Source organism: Dermacentor albipictus, unplaced genomic scaffold, assembly GCF_038994185.2.
Source record: "Dermacentor albipictus isolate Rhodes 1998 colony unplaced genomic scaffold, USDA_Dalb.pri_finalv2 scaffold_16, whole genome shotgun sequence".
Lineage (NCBI taxonomy): Eukaryota > Metazoa > Arthropoda > Arachnida > Ixodida > Ixodidae > Dermacentor > Dermacentor albipictus.
In genome coordinates this window covers 8,013,534-8,035,386 of record NW_027225570.1, presented here as the reverse complement: position 1 = coordinate 8,035,386, position 21,853 = coordinate 8,013,534, and the positions used below count along the sequence as shown (strand labels likewise).

Below are 21,853 nucleotides of genomic sequence, written 5' to 3'. Positions count from 1 at the left end.
GTACAGCTGGCATAACGTGGCTCAGCTGAAGAGTTTCTGTGTACATGCTCAATCTTCGTAATGTGAAATAAATTTTGCATAGAATAGCCTGCCAAGTGAAAAAAAAAAAGAATTGGCAACAAATAATACAAGAAACGAGGCATGGCATTCAACAAGCCCTGTATGTTGACTGAAAGAACATTACCAATTGAATGGTGGTAAGGGATAAAACCTATAACCTGCAGTGAACATTCTACGAGAAATAGTCTTTGATGCATTAAATGCAGTTGATGTGTATGTGGCACTTACCATTGAGAAAATACTAGATATAAAATGAAGAAGAAACCACAGTGTATCCATTGTAAGAGCACTGTATGTGTACAGGCACAGTCAGAGTTGTACGCGTGTATGCTATCGGGGAAAGGAAGAGAACCGAATGAAGACACACCAGCGTAGGACACTGTGAACACTTGTAAAGATGCCTTGTGACCCTAGTTGACAGTAGTTTTTTCGTTGCTACTTAACAAAAGCTCTTAGCATAATGTATTCATTGGTTAGACACTGTCCACCAACGGTAACCGCTGCTCTTGGTGCCTTAGGGTCATCACATTTGGTCACTCAACCTTTATTGATAGAAAAGCTCTTTCTTCTGAAAGTTTAAGTTTGTCATGATTGCTCTAAACATTTGAGGACATTCAACGGCTGCGGAATGTCTTAATGTCTGCCATTAGCCGTTAAATGGCGCATGCTCACAGTAGAAGCACTGATGGGCTGTACAAACCGTAAAGTCCCATCACTGTCTCTCATGTAGCCATCCCTGCTCAAAGAATGACAGTGTCGTGTATCTGGGCCCACGTACACTACCTACCGCAGTTAGCAATTGCATCTGCTTGGGAGAGAGCAGGCGACTGGGAATGCACATCTTGAGTGACTTATTGTGCTTTCAAGAGGGATTGTTTTGAATGAGTTGAGTTGCGAAACACATTTATGCTTTTGATAGCACCACAACTTTGTTGGGATGCCAAAAGAAAATTTATTTGTTTATTTATTTATTTATTTCAGATACCCTCATCGCCCACAGGGCATTATTGAGGGGAGGGGTACACATACTTCAATAAATTTGTTACAAAAGAAGGCAACGCATATATATATATATATATATATATATATATATATATATATATATATATATATATATATATATATATATATATATAAATATACCGGAACAAATACATAATTCACAACCCGGAACATGAAGTGAGTTCAAAATTATACAAATACCAAGAAATGCTAAATCACACAAAAAAAAGTTGCAAATTGCAAAATGCCACCATTAGCACAAATATGAACACAGCAAATCTGGGGGGAAAATACATAAGAATGCGCATGATTACAAGGAAAAAGTAAATGGAACCAAAGCTATGGCAAGCAATAATGTGTTGATAGTTTCTTCTTAAATTCATCAAAGTCTTTCGAAAGTGCAATATCCCGTGGTAGCTGGTTCCAGTCCAACAATGTTTTTGTAATGAATGAATTCCTGCAGGATGTTGTACGGCACTGTGAAACACCTACTTTGCATGGATGATCTAAGCGTGATGAAACATACGTTGGCGGCGTGAGTAATGTATCTTTAAGGGTGGAATTATGTGGTAAATTTAAAAAAACAGACAGAGGCGTGATATTTTTCTGCGCATTGAGAGAGGGGTTAGTGACATTGTGTTTTTCATTTCTGTGATGCTGGACAAACGATCATAGTTAAGGAAGATGAAACGTGCTGCTCTGCTCTGTACGGCTTCGAAGGCGTCGATAAGAGAGTTAGTGAAAGGGTCCCATACTGAGTTAGCATAGTCTAATTTGGAGCGGACAAGCGATTTGTACAGAAGAAGTTTAACAGGTGACGGGGCTAAGGAAAAATTCCATTTCAGATATTCAAGCTTGTGGTTAGTGGACATGATGATGGAAATGATATGTGCCTTCCAAGCTAGGTTTGACGTTATAACGACGCCGAGGTATTTGTAAGATGTTACCGGTGTTAGCAGGGAAAAACAAATAGTGTAGGGAGCGGGGCACGGATTGACGCGACGTGAAAAATGCATTACTTTGCATTTAGTCTCATTAAGTGTCATCTTTCATTGTGAACACCAGTTAGATATAGTAGTAGCTAAGTCTTCCTGAAGTAGTACAGTGTCATTAGTATTTTTTATTTCTCAGTAAACCACACAGTCATCTGCAAAAAGTCGCACTTTGGATGTTATGTTGTTAGGGAAGTCATTAATATATACCAGAAAGAGCGAGGGGCCGATAACAGAACCTTGTGGCATGCCTGAGGTCACAGAAACCAATGATGAGGTAATGCAGTTAGCGTGCACATACTGGAACCTGTTAGACAAAAAGCATTGAATTCATCGTGGTACATTTTGGTCGATGCTAAGTTTACTTAGTTTGTGAAGAAGCAAGCTGCGAGAGACTTTGTCGAATGCTTTGGAAAAATCTAAATAGATGCAGTCAACCTCACTGCCACGATCAAGTATGAAGTTAATATCATTTGTAAAATTTATTAGCTGCATTTCACAAGAAAAGTGCTTTCTAAAACCATGCTGTGCACAAGTGAAAAAGGATGATGACTCAAGAAAGTTCTCTAGGGATGACAAGATGACATCCAAGATGACAGATGACAAGATGACTTTTACTATCTTGCAAGGAATGCGGGTTAGTGATACTGGCCAATAGTTGAGTGATAGGCACTTGTTGCCTGATTTATGGAGTGGAACCACCTTAGCCAATTTCCAGTCATCTGGGAGGTCACAAGTTTGCAGGGATTGCTCAAATATTTTCGATAGTATGATGGAAGAATATACTTTAGTGTTTTTCAGGATTTTCGTGCTGATATCATCGGGATCACACGAAGAAGATAACTTTAAACGATCTATGATACTTATAATGCCTTCAAAGTCAAAACGAATGGGATCCATTGAAAATATGATATCGGGAGTATAGTCTGGTAGTGATGCGCTAACAGGGACAGAAAATGCATTAGCAAAAGTCTCATTAAGTACATTAGCACTGTCACTGTTAGGGATGAGATTTGATTGAGAATCCAGGAGAGAGATTGATGGCTGATCTGACCCATTAACAACGTGCCAGAATATTTTAGTATCAGTTAAAAGAAATGATTGCAGTGTGACATTAAATAAATGTTGTTTAGCATCTTTTAACAATATTTTATAAGTGTTAACCACGGCTCCGATATTCCGGATGATTTTGCCCTGACATAAAACCGTCTTTTTCTGTTCCCGAGGCATTTTAAGTAACAAGTGAACCATGGGGACCTACGATTAGTCATGATGATTTTACAAGGGACATGAAATTCTATTAATTCATGCTGTTTTTTTAAACATGCACCAGTTGTCGTTAACAGATTGTTCGGCACATGCCAGGACGAAATCATCGAGAAAAAGCTTGAGGCCATCATTAATTGAAGAAAAATTTGCTTTAGCATAATTGTAAACGGTTTTCGTTTCATTTCGTGTCTTATTAGACGGTAAATTCAACGTGATGTGCAGTAAGCAATGATCACTTAAGCCTGGCAAGTATTTTACCTCAGAAACAAAATCTGGGGCACTCGTTAGGAAAAGGTCTAATACGTTAGATCTGGTAGCTGTCATCCTTGTCGGCTGGGTAACCATTTGTGTTAGCGAGAAGAAGGAGCAGAGGGCTGAAAAACTTGCCAACCCAGAAGATTCGTCACCGTCTACTGCAGGGCTAGACTAGCTAATGTTCGGGAAATTGAAGTCACCAAAAATAAAAATTGGACGATCAGGAAACTTTGTTTGAATTATGTTCAGAATATCATGAAGGTCGTTAGAAAAGCCGACGGGTGTAGATGGTGCATGGTAGCATGCACAAATAAGAGCTTTATTGTTAATTGTAACCTGTACACATTTGAACTCCAGTGTAGTATCAACACTAACTTCAACGCATTCAAGATTGTTGGACACAGTGATTAACACACCACCGCTGCGACCAAAAGAGCGGTCACAGCAAAATACACAGTAACACTTTTCCGTTGAAAATATTTCATTATTATGCACAGTTTCTTTGAGCCAAGTTTCTGATAGTACAATGATGTCAGCCACTGTAGTATCGGCCGTGCAAGATAAGCTGTCTCGATTGCCAATGACACTGCGTATATTAGTAAAAAGGACTGAGACGTTATGAGGTGCCTGCGCAAGTCGGTGCTCATGTTCATTGAGCTATCTCAGAGGCAAAGGACCAGAGTTAGGCACAACACATTTTTCATCTTTTTCTTGAACGCTATCAGTGGCAGTAAGTATAGCATTTTTTCTTCAGAATAAGCATGTTAAAATGAAGACTAAACAGTTCACTGGGCTTAGTTTGCTTTGCGAATTCAGCAAGCTTTTTCCTTGCATGCCTGGTGTCCGGGGCAAAATCTTCACTAACAGAGAAATTGGGCTCTATTAGCTTGGTTTTTGCGCCCATGACCCGTTCTTTAATTTTGTAGTGCGTGAATTTCACAATTATTGGTCGCATTTTCCCAGTTACAGCCTTACCAATCCTGTGCGCACGTTCAGTGTCCAGTTTGACTAAGGTTAAGGACATGTTCTCTTGAACAATACCTCTTATTTTTTTCCTCGGATTCTGCCCATGTTTCATTGGGTCCATCTGGAACATTATAAAACACAATATTGTTTCTACGAGACCTATCCTCAAGGTCATTTAAACAGATTTTGAGTATCTCATTTTGAGCTAGTGCTCTTTCAGCATTTTCCCTCACTGTGGTTATGTCATCCCGAACTGCGTCGAGCAACTGCAGTTTATTTTCAACAGCGCTAAGGTGGGCTGAGATTTTTACTCAGTTCCTTCTGATTTGTTGTAAGGCTTTGCACGGAATCAAATATGCGCGCCTGTCCTTGTTCGATGTTGGTGGAACAGTCCCGAAGATCACGAAGCAGTGTTAAAACTGGACTGTCATCACCTGAAGCTTTCGTGGATTTATTAGAATTCGGACCGGGATTCAGCTCGACATCCCCGGACAGGAACATTTTCATCACGCAGAAACACTCATGCACATGGTTCAAAAGCAGCTGTGGGCATGGGAACACGACAAGGAACGCATTGTCTGAGCGTTTAGAAGATGTGTAACAAACCTGAAACAGGCAGAAGTGGAAGATATTTGTCAGCCGCATTGTACCGTTTTTCCCATGCCCACTGAATTACTGCAGACAGGGCCAGTCATTTAAGTAGAGCGGGGCGTTGATGTCGATGATGATACAGTAGACCATCCAGAGAGAGTCACAAGAACTGGTGCTGACGTGGCAACTCGTGGGTCGGCGGAGGATGCGTCACTTGGCACCGGATTTTCAGTCTGCAACACGTGTGGCAAAGCACCATTGCAGCACCGATAAGGCGCCACAGCGGTGCTTGGGCTGGATGCTGTCATGAGCAGAAACAAGCACAAGCGGAAGATATTTGTCAGCCGCATTGTAGCATTGTTCCCATGCCCACTCATCCCATCGAATGGCCATTATTGGCCACCGCAATAAGGGCGATAGGCTGCGGGGATTTCGGTATAGAATTAGAGGGCAAGCAGCACTTTAGGGAATAGAAGAGTTATGTATGAGAACAACATTAGACTCAGACACTTGCGTCCAGCAACTGGACAGGTCTATATATTTATTTATTATACATACTTTCAAGGCCTGGTACGCATGTCTCGTTCGTTTTGTTCAAAAAGTGCTGCAAGATCGCTTCGTTCTGAATGAACTTCTGGCTGAAGAGACACAACCACATCCTTGTCGGTGCACCTCCGCATGTGCATGCACGCAGGGCGCAAAGGATGCGAGTGTGTTCGTCCTGACAATGTGGTGGTGGTTTGTTTCTGTGCCATTATGCCACCACACCAGCGCAAGAAAGGCAGCTGCACTAGGGTGTTGTCGCTGCTGTGTTCTTGGCTTTTGGAAGGCTCGCAGCTTCTCGTCTGTGAGCTCTAAGCAGTGCCTGCGTCCCTGCAGGTTTCCCGATGAACCGACCGCTGCCGATGTTGTCAACTCCCTCGACTATGACTCGCTGGTGCAGGTGCTCAAGTTGTATGGAGAGGAGAAGCGTGCCAAAAAGGTATGGTCTGAAAAAGGCGCGAAAGAAGAAATTCATGTTTTGAATCGGTCAACTCTCCTTGTGGATAGTGCCATCCATGCGGACATATTGTTCAGCATACTACGCAACTGTGCAGGCATCACAGCCAAGTGGCTCCAACTGCAGAAAAAGGTGCTTTTGCACTGCACGTCACCACATATCAGTGCTGTACATAATTGCTGCACATTACCACAAAAATTACTCACCTGTGGATGATACATCAATTATTGATCACTTGGAGGCATGTCTTACCGATTTTTATAGTGGTGATGTTGGTGTTTTATGGGAATGTTTTAAGAGCATGTGCCGATATTGCCTCGATAAGTTTGTCCCGAACGAAAGAAAGTACACAAGGAAACGCCATGGTGACACGAGACGACATCCATTTAAAATGCAAAGTAAAATGAAAAAAGAACCGCGCACCACTTAATGTCATAGCAGAATCCAATGGAAGCCTTGCGAGAGCACTGCATCATTCAAAGGATCAATATTCAGTACCCTACCATGCTTTATTTAAGCTGACCCAGCTAAATTTTGGAACTACTTAAGTGAGGAAAAGAAACCAATTTCACAGATTTCGGATAACGCCGTTATTATTAACGAACAAAGAGGCATTGCCGAATAATTCAATAGATACTTCAACAGCTGATGGCCACAGACGCTGCACTTACAAACTTTTCGAATATTATTACCCTGGAGTGCTCTCAATGCTGCTTAACTTGAACCCAACTTGGACTCAATAACATACCAAATGTTTTTCTCCACCAATATGCCAAACCTCTCGCAAAGTACCTTGTCATCATATTTTATGCTTCCTTGTCATGTTCAAGTTTGCCGAAGAACTAAAGGACAGCTCGTGTGGTGCCCATTTTTAAAAAAGGCGACCGACTACTTTTGGAAAACTATTGCGTGATCTCACTAATGTCAAGCTGCTGTAAACTAATTGAGCATATTATTGCAAAAGCCCTCCATGAATTTCTTAATGAGAACAAAATTCTCACCAACTCTCAACATGGTTTCTGAAAGGGATATTCTACAGTAACACAACTAATCACGGTCATTCACACTCTTGTTTCTTCTATTGAAAATAACAACCAAATTGATTTAATTTTTCTGGATTTTAGTAAAGCCTTCGATAAGGTACCACATTCCAAACTGATATTTAAGCTAAAGAACTATGGCATACCAGCAGTACTTGTTTCTTGGATCGCTGAATACCTAAGCAATCGCGAACAGTTCGTGGATGTAGGTGGGCATCACTCGGCCTGTCTTCCAGTGACATCTGGGGTACCACAGGGAAGTGTACTGGGCCCTTTGTTGTTCCTCTTGTACGTGAATGACATTGTTGATGTTGTAAAGCCTAATGTTCAAATAAGACTATTTGCGGACGATTGTGTACTGTTAAAGAAAGAAATTACCCACACTAGTGACCAAGATGACCTAAATGACAGCCTCAGTAAAATTTTCTATTGGTGCACTCAGTGGGGCATGACCTTGAATGTTAAAAGTTACATGCTAGGCTTCTCTGCACGTAAACAAGTTACTAACTATAAATGTCACCCTTTGCAGCAACCTGTCCTGGAATGTTCACATGCAAAATGTATCTTCCTCTGCTTTCTGTAAACTGTGCTTTCTCAAATACAAGCTTAAACACGCCCCATCCTCTGGTAAACTGCTTGCTTATTACTACTTAATTCGACTGAAGCTTGAGTACGCCTGTAAGCTGGGATCCCTACACTTAATGTAACATAAAGAAACTTGAACGAATCCAAAGACAGGCTGTCAGGTTTCTTTACAACAAATTTTCTACATTCGACTTGCCATGAACTAATAGAGTCGAATAATATTCCTACACTTGAATCGCGTCGAAAAAAATTACGGCTTGACTTTCTTTCTCAGTTACTTAATAACAAATTGGCGCTCAACCTGGCATTGTGTGAAGTCCACTAGTAACGAGACCTACTTGCCAACATCACAATTTGCACTAACCCCCTATTTTGCACGAACCAACCTATTCAATTACTCTCTTTTCACGCACCATTAATGACTAGAATGTTTTGCCTTTTTAATCACGATTGTTTACTTTTTGTATCAGAATTATTGTCGTGTTGTTGCAGCATTTTGTTGTATTGACATTGTTTTACTTGTGACCTAATGTATTATCCACCCTGCATGGACTTCGTGTCCGCAGTATGTATTAAATAAATAAATAATAATATCTGTTTATTTGCTTCTCAAGGCTGTTATCTTAAGGAAGTCGTAATTGAATGAGTTTTGCTCAAATGCTTGAAATGGAATGGCCTCCTCAAGCTCACATAAGCTTTCTTTCTTTTTTTTTTAAAAGCACAGTTCAAGCACAGATTAGGCAAACTTCAAGCTATACTAGATAACTTAAAAGTGGTAGCAATATTTTTGTGTCAATTATGAGTAAGTTGGGAGTATCACATATGTTTCTCACTGTGAGTTTTGTGGCATTCTTTCCTTGCAAAAAGCAATGGCTACACACAAGAAAAAGTGTGGTAATGTGCGCAGAACCAGAAATAATTGAGTAGTGCAGTGGTGAAGACAGTGGGACTCGAGAGGGATGAAATTGCCGTCGCATGTTTTACTCTGGAACGCAAGAAGCTCGCAGTGATATTCCTTATGTGTCGCATACGTGGCTATCACTAATACTGCTCTGCCTTTCCAATGAAACTGCAACCTCTCTCTCTCTTCTGTGAGACTAAGTATAAGTGCTGCTGTGCATGACTGTTGTCGATTCTAATTTCGAGTGAATCTGGCCTGACATCATTAAATTACGGAGTGAATTATACATTGTTCCCCAACTATCCTCTACGAGGACTTAAAAAGGAGCAGTTGCGTTACTCAAAGAAAACCTAGTGCATAATGTTTCCAGTATAGCGGAGTAGCTGCCAGTGATTCTTTCGTTACTGAGATTTAATTTGGTAATTGCAATTAATAATTAACTCGAGAAGTACTGTCCTCATTTTCAGTGTCAATGAGGCATGTGTGGGAACCCTAAAAATGACATCTAACTGCGGTATGTTCAGAAACGTACTAATTGGGCACAAGTTTTTCCAACTGGCAAAACAACCCCATGAAGTATGAAAAACGCCACGTGAGTGCACTCCCATCCGCATCATAAAGGAACGCCCTCAAATAAGCTGATTGAAAGCAACTGCATTGCCTTCCGCAAACCCAAAGAGACAGCGCATCACCTTCATAATGGTACGGAAGGTACACCAACAGCAGGTTTTGCAGCTTTGTAGCTATTCCTTCCTCTCATTTCTGTGTCACACTTATTATCCGTCTCTAAATTGCCAACTCATCATGTTGATAACGTAAGCCCCTTGATACCGCAGCCAAAGCGCCGCTCTGACCATGCATGAAATGCAAAGAGCGATGTAATATGTATAGAATTCACTGAGCACATGCTGGTGGACGAGTTCGTAATGCATGATTACAACGAAGGCGCCAAATAAAACAGCAGACGAAGGAAGGAGGGCGCCTTCGTTGTAATCATGTATAGAATGTTTCAACATCCCTGCTTTGCTTACAGGACATCGAAAGAATACGTGCGAAGCTTACCTTATAAATGCACTCGAATCAGTCCAAAACAGAGCAGCCAGATTCATCCATTCATCATATTCTTACGACATCAGTGTGTCAGCTTTGAAAGCTGAATCCGACTTATTGCCCTTATCACTTCGTCACCGCATTGCCAGCGTTTGCTTGTTTCATAAATTTTTCCATAGTTCACTAGGTCGCGCACCCTACATCGTCCCTCCAGCCCGCATATCTCATCGCACTCGTCATCTGCTACAAGTTTCCCGACCTCGTGCCCGAACTACCACTTTTGCCGCATCATTTTTCTCCCGTACTGCAGCAGACTGGAACGACCTACCCAACTACATCGCAGCCATCACGTGCTCATCCAACTTTGCCAATAATGTTACCAGTCATGTTTCGTTCTGTTAACACTCGCTCACCAAAATATATGTACCCACCCCTTATGTAATACCCCTCGTGGGTCTTTAAGGTAATAAAATGAAATGAAATGAAATATTTCGCGCCAGAAACTTGCTTCGAACCAAAGCGAATTTAAAGTGACTGTTTTATTTTTCAAAGTATATATGTGCTGCAGGTTCGTTTAAAAAAAAAATGAAAGTGTAATAGACAGACCGGGAAGCGATGAACGTGTAGAGAAAAGGCAGAACCCATGTGTTCAAGAAAGTAAATATATCACTTCTAAATGAGCTGCATTGTCAATCAGGATGTCTGCACAAAAAAACAAACAAACAAACAAAAACAGAGACCCTTAAAAAAATTTGTTGGGTCCCAAAAGTGTGTACTTTGCAATTGTATACATTCATTATGTTAAATAAACTTTCAAACTAACTTGTCAAAAAAAAAAGAAAGAAAGGAAAACCATCAGACTCCAGTGTGCCCTTATTATGTATGAATTCCTAAGCTCCGTTGAACACCAGCTTGGACGACATGTTTGAATAGGTCTCCTTTTGCAGCTACGCAGTACTGTGTCTGTTTTATCACATCTTCAGTGGCTTTTTTGATGACTGACGCCGGAATTCTATGGCAGACATCCGTTATCCTTGCCTTGAACTAATCTGACATCCGTCTCAATCATGTAAGTCAGATCTTTCACCTAACACTAAAGAAAGAAATTGAGTAGAGGGAAGTCGGGTGACCTAGCCGGCCAATTTACAGGCCCGTGCCTTCCAATCTGCTGCGTCGCATCCAGCCAGTTTCGCGCTCGGCTGCTACTTTGTGAGGGGTGCCTCATCTTACTGATACCACAGAAGTGGAAGATGTGACAGCGGGACTTCGCCGAGAAACTCATCCGCCACTCGTTCAAGGATTTCGTTACGTAACGCTGTCCAGTCAGTCTGTGATCGAAGAAGATGGGACCGATTATAGCACTGGCGTAAATTGTCAACCCCACATTGAGCGACCACTGGCACTGGTGCCGATTGCGCTTTACCCAGCGTAGATTGGAGTCCCTCTAGTAGTGTGCACTATGCAAATTTACCCAGGTGTATCTGCGAAAATTTGCTTCATCTGTGCATATGATGTCGCTCAAAAAGTCTGGTGACTCATCGGCTTTTGTGAGGACCCAATTCGAGAAATCTAGACAACTTTACAAGTCGCTCTCGTTTAAGCATTGGTGCTGGTTAAGGTGGTGTGGGTGGAAGGCCGTAATTTAAAATCCTCCAAACTGATGACTTGGAAATTGGTACCTTGGCGGCCATGTCCCGCATGCTAGCATGAGGGTTTGAGGCCATAAATGCTAGAAGATCCGTGCATAGGCTAGGACTCAAAAGTAGAGTCCTCCGCCGCTGTTTGTGGAATCTGCCGGTTTGTCTCAGGTTTTCATAATTTCTGATGATGGTTGATGCGTTTGGTCTGCCGCCACACTTCCACGACTGATATATGAGAGCAGCATTCCGGGCAAGTTGGTAATCCATTACTCAAATGATATTGCGCAACAAAAAACAACACTGACGTGAGAGAAGACGACGCACCAAGTGCAAACTTTCAACGTTTATTGTACCTCTGAATCAATTTTATACATGTGAAGCAGTGTAGACCGCGCATGCGCTTACAAGAAAATGAACTGCGCATTCATATAACGTTGTTACGAGTCAAGTGATGCCGCCTCCAAGAAACTTAGTTGTTTTTCTGTGAGAGCCAGAGAAGGGAAGCTAACACACTTATCACCCAATTTCGTGATCATCTGCACTTCAAATATTTCACAGATGAGCTGCGTGCTGCCACGGGAAACAATCGTGCATTGATCTTCAAGAGGTTTGCATCCATGATTGCGACTATGAATCGCCAAGAAACCATCGGAGCCGTTTCTTACATTGTTGCTGTGTTTATGGTGGAGTCCCCTGCAGTTCCCCTGCCAAATCCTAAATTTGGTGTGTGGCCCCATCCTTGCTGTACAGAGTGCCTTCCGGCGTTGCTACTAGGGTCTCAAGGGAGATACTAATCGGTCCGGGGATGTGCAGTGGTGGTGGTGTAGGTACCCACGTGCCATCTGGGAAGTAAACGGGACGTATGCAGGTCGACGTCCTGATGTCCATTTCCTGCACCTTGGACTCTATTTCTGGCATTCTGTTTTCTAATCATCGAATTTTGACGTTTTGTGTGTCGAACTTCTGATCCACGACCAAGAGTCGCTGATCCACTGCAGAAAGTCATTCAATAATCTTGATCTCGAAGCAGATGGAATTAAACATTTCTCTAACTTCGGACTTGGCTTTAGGCATTAGACATTCAGACATTTTTGGGCATGCTGCGAACGGCCTTTCTTTTGGCTGGGTTGCCCGAGTGGCTCGCCTCCATGACAATGGGAACATCTGCGGTTTGGGGAGAGGGAGTCCCTGAGGGGTTGAACTAGGAACTGGAACGGGGTGAGGTTGATTAGCCTTTCTTAACTCTGCTATTTCGGCTCGCATTAACTCGATTATGCTGTGCATCTCAGCATTTTCTTTCCTAAGCTGAGCTATTTCAGACGAACCATGCTCTTGCACCGCGCCCCCCCGTTACCTTTTCAGCAGATCTCCCTCCGCTTCGCACCCTCTTTGCCCAGATGGTGCGTTGTTTCCCAGGACCGGCTGGCGGCTTGAACCGGACCCTGTTCTGTGGGCCCCGAGAGCGACCTCCCGATTTGGAGTGGCCCCGGGTTCTGGACCTGGAACGGCTCTTGGACCTCGAGCGGATTCTCAAGCGGGGAGCGCCTGATCGAAGGTCTAGCCTGTTCGCTGCCGGTGCTTGTCTGCATGACGGGTCTCGATTCCTGGATTCCGCATTTCTTTCCCTTCTCCTCCATTGAACGATGTACAGGAGTTGGAATCTTTGCTTGCAAATCTTGTTCGCTGTGGCTTGCGGGCCCCCACAGAGGCTGCAAGTAGGCGAGCAAGTGTGGTTTTTGTCGGAGTTGTTGGCCCCACATTTCCTGCATAGTTTGTCCTCCGGCATTGGGCAGATGTCAGCTCTGTGGCCTAGTCTACCGCAGGTATAGCAGCAGTTGTACTGCCTGAGGTACAAGGAGCACATGCCTAGCGCCGAGCCGTAGAAAACGAAGTTGGGGACCTTGTAGCCGTCGAAAATGATGACTATCGTTTCGCTATTCTTGATTCGCTTGGCTCCCAGGGCTAAGGGATTTCTCTCGTTGAGAATGCTTCTCTCCAGGTCGGCCTGGCTCTCCGACACACCAATTTGACGTATGACACCCTTGCACGTGGCGTGCGGCGCGGCTTCGTAAGTGCTGAGTTGTACTGTTTGATTCCCACGGGGATGCAATTCATTTTTAGATAAGCATCTGCACTATTGCAAAACACAGTGACTTATCTCCCAGAAAGAGGCATATCCAGAAAAGCAAACAATTCTAAGTGAAACACCAAGGCAACATTATTGAACATGTAAAAGAGGAAACATGGCAAAACCATTGCCAAATGGAAGCTTCACACACTTGCACAATACTTCAGAAAATGGCCACACATGAAGAGGAGAGGGGTTAGAGACAAAGAACACACTGAGAAGTGATGACAAGCAAGGGTAGCCATAAAGGTCACGTTTAACAGAAAACTTATGACCAACAAAAAGCACATCTCTAGAGTGAAATTCCACCACAATGTTCACAACATCAATCACTGTTCCATCCAAAAGGAGACTCGTGTTGTTAGGGCATGCCACAGTCAAAGTGAAACATTAGTGTGTTACAAGCTTACGGTACTGTTGGCCCTCCAAATGATCTGTTAAAGGACCGTCATCATGAGGGAAAAGCAATGTTGGCTCTGCCTGCTTCCTTCTTGCCTGTGCACTGCTCGATGCAGCCCTCTCCTCACTAACTCTCCTGCAGAGCTGCTCTAGCGCCTTACCGGGCTTACGGTGAAGCCTCTTTAATCTCTGCATGAAATTCTCAAACGGGAAGGCACTCAAACTGTCAAGATGCCCCAAGTTTCTAACATCTTCTGCGAGGTGTATAAGACCGTGGACATTATGAGACACAAAGTCTATCCCGTATATGCCCTTAAAGGTGGTCACAAAGTGCTGAAGCAACTGTTCACCATAGTCTACAAACTGTACGCACAATCTAGGGGAAGCTAGGATTGTAATTGCACAATGTAAAACCATGAAGTTCCCATGCAAATCACTTCGTACAAGGTGATAAAAAGTTACAGGCCCCAGGTAAAGCAAAAGGAGTTCAAACTCTGTTGCCTTCCACCTGTCTAGCTCACTCAGTGGCCTTGGTCTGTGGTTAAACTCACATGGGATACAAGCTGCAAGCTTTTCAATCCTTTTAGAAATCTCATCTTCTACTTGAGCAGCCATTCTGAATGAATGTTGACCTTGAAACCAAAGCCGCAGCAGCTTATGCATAACTCCTATGCACACCAAGTGCATGTAGTCAAGAGGAACCTGTTTAACTAAGTCAAATGAGAGGTTCTCAAGAATTGATGTGCCAATATGGTGGTCCTCATCAGTGTGCTCCCTAAAGCTGACATCTGTTCTAGGGGCCGCATTCAGTTCTGGGAAGCACATTCGGCCATAAACAAACCTGCCCTCTGTTACACACTTTGTACAGCTGCTGTATCCACTGTGTCCTTTTATTGACAGCACAAATGCACGGGCAGGGGCATCACAAACTACAGCAAGGATTTGTACTTCGACGACTCTTCCCCTAAAAAATACCCCTCCTTTTTGTGCTTCACTGAGTTTTGAAACAAACTCCTTCAAGAACTCATTGCTATTTGCAGGATTGCTGTGCCCAAAGTACACACCAATGGGAAAAGGCTCACTACTTTCAACGTTCTTCAATTGACACAGTGTGAGCCAAAACTGCGCCTTGGTGCTCTTAGTCAGAGGCAAGCCATCTATGTTAACAATGAGTTCTAGAAGTTGAGGTATGGTGCATGTTTCCCTCAAAGCATGTTGTAGGCCAGCCACGAGACCAAAATGGAAGTACTGTCCGTTTCCAATACTGACTATTGTTTCAATTCGCCTGGGCGTTCCTAGCAACGACACAGCAGACCTTGGCAGTTCAGTAAGTACAGCTGGAGATGAATTTCGAAGGTCTTTCAGAAGTGCTGTCAGGCAGCGGTGTGAAACATTGAATTTAACTGCCCAAGACTTCAAACGGTCTTTAAGGCACGCTGCTTTCCTGTCGCTTACACTACACTCAACCATCACCGGCGGCAGCACACGAGAGTGGTGAAGAGCACCAGGCGATAAACATGCATCGAGTTCATGCTGGAGCGTGCACGCCACTGAAACATGCACTAAGGACGGCAAAAGGTGTGAGAAAGAATCACATAACTCAAGTTCTCCGTCTGAGTAGTCTGAATCAATGTCTGCTTCGCACGGCACCTGCAAGCTCGTGCACAACAGCTGCGATGACGCAGCTTCGAGGCTGGAATCTACAGCGCCTCTAACGCGACGCCGAAATGAACGTCCTGACTGACCCGTGTCGTGTCCTGCGTATCAATCAAGGAAGCTGTTGAAAAGGAAGTGGCTTTCAAACCAGAAAAATGTATTAAAAAATCGGTTTTCAAAAAGTGAAAGCTTTCTCTGTCCGAATTGGTATGTCATGCAAGCTGAGATTCACCAGTAAGTGTTTGCAAAAAAAGTCATCTGTAGTGGTCCAGTTTATTTTAAGCGCTCGAAAAATTGGCAAATTGTACACAATTTTGCAGCGCAGCAAGCGAGCGGCGTTTATCCTAATTGTGCTCGGCACAAAGTTTACGATTCTACACTTTCATATCTAGCGCCACAGTTCCATGCAACCGTACGGGCATAACAGAAATTCAAGCACTTGCAGCGCGTCAATATAATTGGCTATCTTGGCTTCTGCCCAGCGTTCTCCGCCGCAGTTGAGTTTGCGCAGGAACTCTACAAGGAAACGCCATGCATAGCGAGTCGCGTTGCCGCGGTGATCTTATGCAGCTAAACAACACATGCATAGAGTCACGCTCCTTTGGGACGAATACAACACGCCATACAGGATGAAGACTAAATAACGGCTCCATGGCCACCTTAGGTCTTGCGTGCAAAGGAGGCGTATGAACAAGATGTGAAAAATTACTTACCTTTGGACGTGCTCATGGCCACGCCAGCGCCGTTCGCTTCAACGCGTGTTGCAATCGCGGCGCGCGTAAACAACGCAGACAAGCAAAAAGCCCGCCAAAAGCTGACACGCCGAAACACACGCAGCCCGCGCTGCCGAAAGGAACAAAACGGCACACGGCAGGACCGCAGCATGTCAAATGCTTCATATATGCATCACTTATAATTTGTTTTAAAGTAGACATAAATTACAAAACGCATTTGTTTTTAAATTTGTGTCCAAATATATTTCAATTTGGTTTTTATTTTTATTTATTATCAACTGCCGACATCTGAGCGCGGCAAACTTCAAACTTCGAGGAAAAACCTATAAATAGAATGCGTTGCACACGTGCTGAACATGAGGTCGTGTTTAGATGCCAGATTGATCGAAAAGCAAAGAAACGACTCGAACATTCCTCTCAAGGCCGCAGTGTTTATTATATATCTGATGAGGCGAAAATATATTGGGCAGGTTACTGAGAGACATGCATCCCTGTAAAAGGCACCTGATATTAAATGTGAACATATATCCAGCTAAAGGAAGCTACTGCGAGAGCAGGTTTTACAAAGCTTTTCACAAAATTACGGTAAAAATGCATATAAAGTAAGTGTCCGCATTATAACCCGAGCGGGATATCCAGGGGATAACGTGTCAGGACATCTAAAAGGAGTACTTCCCACGGACATCCTGCGGAAGTACGCAAATGAGCTGTGATATGCGGATATGATTAGGATATCCCTGGGACCTGGTGTTGTCACTGGGACCGGGCTCCGCCGCTACCTCTCCGAGTGCCGGCGGGACGCCCTGGGGGCTACCGTCCGTGCTGGTTTGCCGAAGAAGGGGCACCCAGTTCCTGGAGTGCCCGGCACTGCCGTGGGTGGCTGCAGCAGGTCCAGAGAGCCTCGCTCGAGCGTCGCCGAGGTCGACGGCCACACCCTGGGTAGCCAGTGTCACGGGCCAGTTCGAACCTCCATGGCTCCTGTCGCCAGTGCAAAGCTGGCACTCCAACCTTCTTGGCCCAAAGCCACGTCGATAATCGCAGCTTCGCGCCGCTTCTCCCCCGATCACACCTCGGGTCACGTGCCTCGAGGGCTCATGCCGTTCGAACCGGTCGGCGCAGATCGTCCTCTTTTTTCTTTTTATGCCCCATGCCTCTTACATATGGCTGGAGGGATGTTATATTTATTACAGCTTGCCCACCTGTCATAGGGTGCTGTTTCAATTGTATTAATAAACATGCTGCGGCCGGCCTAGTCAATCGGCTACCCGTACTGAACGGATCAACATTGCCACGTCGTTTTTGGATGTGGTAACCTTTTTGAAGGCACCCAAAATTGATTGTAATGCATGCCATTGCTCGTTCTTTCTGAGCAAGAGGTTCAGTTTTTGCTGACACCTTTTTTGCCTGCAATGTGGTGGTCACACCACATTCTCTTCCCTCAGGTTGCACAGGCCATAGTGGACTCTCGCTTCTTGATGAAGAGCCTACGTACCACCACTGAGCTGGCACGCATTGTTGAGGTAGCCCTGGATGATACGTAAGCACTTTTCTTTTGCTGCTGGCATCCTCACTTAAGAATTGAATTTTATTTCCACATAAACATTTGCAAAATTTGCGTAAAAATGTTTTAGCCCATAGCCAGAGGCTAGTTTTGGGTCTAATGAAAATATACGTTATGCAATCAGCAGCACACAAAAAACAAGAATAGAATCATTAAGATAACACTGATGACATTTGCTCACAGTGGAAGGAAACACTTTGCTCTGGCACAGAAATGCTAGTGCCAGGGAGCCCTGTGCTCTAAGCAGAGCTAGCCTAGGACAGTGGCACAAACTCAGTGGTATCACTATTGTTACAGCCAATTGAAAGTAATGAGGCAACCACACAAACTTGGCCACACTTTTGTAAAGGCCACCTGCAATGAAATCTCCGTTAGGCTAATTCGTTTGAAGATTAGTGGTCTACTGAAGCACTCTTGGCGAAACTGCAGGGCTGGTGATTTCTTATTGGCATCCTTAAAACAAACCTGGTGGTTAGTGAATATAAGTTCCACCTCTGAGCTTTCTCGGTACATCGCAGGTCATGCCAAGTAACTGCACATCCAGTTATATTTAGAATCTGCTGTTTTGCATGGAGGCTGCTCTTGTACGTGAATCTTTGTGCAGTCCAAATATTGTTGCACTTGGCCTTTTAATTGAATCTGTCAAATGTGGTCTATGCTGGTAAGAAGACACTCATGTGCAGGCATGTGCCAGCCTGTGGAGCTATGTTGCACTACTCGCACCAGGTGGCACCACTTGCCACTTTCACAGACAGTTGCTCATGCACTACATGCCAGCAATTATGATCATTAGACCAATTCCTGTCTCACTAGGAGATGTTCATCCCATGTGCCTTGCAAGACCACCCTCCCGAATAATGTTGCAGTGCAGCCCCAGCTCTCAGGAAACAGATCGCCTGTTGTTGTTTTTCTTCTGTTCTGCAGATCCGTGAGGTGTAGGAAGAACCATGAAAGGGTAACCCTGTAAAACTTGTTGCTGGGCTAGTTGATTCGTAATGTGAACAGACAAGAATGAGAGAGCAGAAGCACACAAGTGCACTAAATTTTAAATTATTTTATTTTGATCAGGCTCAGCAGTATTGCCACACGTAAAAGGAACCCTTTGTAGCTTCAGCCATTGTCTGCTGGATGATATATTTTCCCTTTCGTCTTCTGCTGTGCATTTGGTGCCTACGTTTTACCAGTTGTTGAAAAAATGAAGTTAACAGGAACTATGTTATGTACACTATTGCCGTAAAACACATATCTTTGGTTAGAGCTGTACCAACAGGAACTTGTCTTAAGTTGTACGTTACAGCATCAATTTTATTGCCCTATGTAATGCCATTGGCCCCGTGGGTGTTATAAATTGTCAAGAGTACAGGGCCGTGGGTTGTTTAGAGTGTTTGCTCGAGTTCGCTGTGAGGGTCCACTGTTGTGGAGAAAAAATCCTGCCGGAAACTCGAGTAAATGCTACCCTATAAAGGTGCCAAGAAAGCCTCTTGTGCAGCGTTCGCAGTGTGGACTCCCTGGGTCGTCCCAGCCACGTGGCAACCAAGACGTTCATGGCGCTGCGTATTCTGGTCAACAATGAGCTCAACGAGCTGCACTGGGCCCTGGGCCTGCTGCGGCGATGGCTGCGCCAGCCTGGTGGACGCCTGGCAGTACTCACATTTCACTCACTCGAGGACCGCATCGTCAAGAGGCACTTCCAGGTATCACTCACATGCAGTTGTAGTAGCCAAACACAGTGATCCGACACAGTGCCATGCCATAGTGCCTTTTTCTTGTGGCGCTATCTCCACACTGAGTAACAGTTGCAAGAACAGGAAGTTAGGTCAGTGTGTTCGGTTGTATCTTGAAGGCGATAAATTCAAGAGAAACAATGCTGAGACAGACTGACTGGTCTGCGAAAATTTCTTGACATTTTGCTTGTGAATTTGTGCTTTTTCTTGTTTTGTTTTACATATTTCCTGTCTTACGGTGCTTTTTTTTTCATATCTGTGTGATCGCACAGTATATATAGAACATTCTGTGATCTCTGAAGTAGATTTACTTGTGAGGTAGCACTGTCTCTGCTTTTGTCAGTCTTATGGCTTGCCTTTGAGAATTCACACAAGACTCTCTGTATCTTTAGTGGTCTGATGTTTAAATCAGCGTGTTAACTGAGTCTGAACGAAGAACTTTATTCGATTAGTCACTTTTTTCCAACAATCAATTCTTAATTGATGTAATGCAGGCATCCACTCATAAAAGATATGCAGCTGTTCCTGCCATATTCCATCTTTGTTCCGCAATGGAATGTAGCGGATGACTGGGGTCAGGCCTTGAACGTCTTGTCTCTTAGAAGATGTCAATAATTGCCCCAGTTGCATTTATACTACTTTGGCAGAGTCCGACACTTCATCATCATCATCAGCCTGGTTACGCCCACTGCAGGGCAAAGGCCTCTCCCATACTTATCCAACTACGACTGCCTTCACCTATACGAACGGATGAGCACGAGCAATCACTGGGGCCAGACCCAGTGCCAGTGCCCGTTAACTTGATCTTTTAGCTCATGGGAACGGCACGCATTTGGTTTGTGACCCACGAAGAGGAACTTTCATAAACAAAAGCGCACTGATTTGTTTGGCAAGCCTGTTGGCCGATGACGTGCCGCACAGAAACGCTTTGCGTGCCTAGTTCAAACTTGCACTGAGTCCTATGTGACGTATATCCAGCATGTGCTTGCGCTTTGTCGTAAGGTTGACGAGAAGGTGCTGGGAGTGGAAAAGGTTGCCCGTATCCTCAAAGGTATCGCGGTTGATGTGTTTACTCTCCTCGTCTTGAAGAACTCTTCGGCAGTGCAGGACATCATTACTGAACTTCGAAGCCAAAAGTTGTCGCATTGCTCACCACGTTTCTTGCCTTCCTAACACGGCTGCAACATCTACCTTAAAGGACCACTGTCTCCCACCCGTGTCCAATGCATCTGGCAATATTGTGCGTATCGCATCGTATCGCATCAATGCGTATTGTGCATCGGGAGATTGAAGCTGCCTCTCCAGTTCCTCCCCTGGTTCGTGCCCCAGAGAATTCCCATGCAACCATATCCTTCATCCAGACCGTTGTATGGCAAGAATTGGCCAACATCTGGCTTCAGTCACTTTGCCCAGTCAACAGACCCGACTACCGGTCACCCGGTGTAACCGATCCAGAGGGGAGATCAAAAAGTTTTGCAACTTGGCTATAACCAAATATCTGACAGTGATCCCTGTAACTTTTGTTTAGGTCATCTCTGCAGCCTAGCAAGGTTTGAATGTCAAGTCTTCCCGTTCGTTACTTGGTCTGCATCAGTCAGTCAAACATGGCATCCTCCCACGATTTCAAGCTCGAGTACCGGAGCGTTATCAAATTTTTCTGCAAAGAAGGAAGTTCTGCCAAAGCAATCTACAGTAGGATGGTTAATGCCTATGGCAACGAACGTCCTTCATATGCTACAGTGACTCGGTGGTTCAATGAGTTTAAACGTGGCCATGTCCACATGAAAGACGACCCAAGGTCAGGGTGGCCGACCACTTCAACCAATTTGGACCAATCTGCCTCAGCACAGAGCCTTATATTGAATAATCGCCGAGTCAAGGTGTCCAAAGTTGCCGTGGAATTGAACATTTCTTATGGCAGTGTTTTCACTATCATCCATGATGTGGGTATGTCGAAGGTCTAGGAACGATAGTTGTCACGGTACCTCTCAGTGCAAGAGTGACACCACCGTGTGCAATTCATCAAGATAACTTTTGCACCCCTATTCACGCGACCCAGAAGATTTTCTCTCCCGCCTTGTGATTGGGGATGAGACGTGGCTGTATCAGTGGGACTCAGAAACAAAACAGCAGTCTATGCAGTAGGGGGCATTCGGCTTCCCCTCCCCCGAAAATATTCAAGACCCACCGCTCAGGGAGGAAAGTGATGGTGACACTTTTTAGGATGCAAAGGCAATCCTGTTCATTGAGTATCTTGAAAAACAGTAGGACAGTTACAGGCGACTACTACGCCAACGTTC

At 44.3% G+C, this 21,853-nt stretch overlaps 2 protein-coding genes across 5 annotated transcripts in view; one reads left to right on the top strand and one right to left on the bottom strand.

Annotated features, from left to right (window-relative positions):
- Positions 1 to 21,853, top strand: part of LOC135901681 (12S rRNA N(4)-cytidine methyltransferase METTL15) — a 101,632-nt gene that overhangs the window by 68,367 nt on the left and 11,412 nt on the right. For all 4 annotated transcript variants that reach the window (XM_065431526.1, XM_065431525.1, XM_065431523.1 and 1 more), the window contains 3 exons: positions 6,015 to 6,117; positions 17,711 to 17,805; positions 19,319 to 19,523. In XM_065431526.1, the coding sequence (XP_065287598.1) occupies positions 6,015 to 6,117; positions 17,711 to 17,805; positions 19,319 to 19,523 (403 nt within the window). The remainder of the gene's footprint in view (positions 1 to 6,014; positions 6,118 to 17,710; positions 17,806 to 19,318; positions 19,524 to 21,853) is intronic.
- The window catches only part of LOC139051955 (uncharacterized), a 30,874-nt gene continuing 21,976 nt past the window's right edge, over positions 12,956 to 21,853 (bottom strand). Inside the window, exon 2 of the mRNA XM_070529007.1 lies at positions 12,956 to 17,203. Within this exon, the coding sequence (XP_070385108.1) occupies positions 13,870 to 15,348 (1,479 nt within the window). The 5' untranslated portion in view covers positions 15,349 to 17,203 and the 3' untranslated portion in view covers positions 12,956 to 13,869. The remainder of the gene's footprint in view (positions 17,204 to 21,853) is intronic.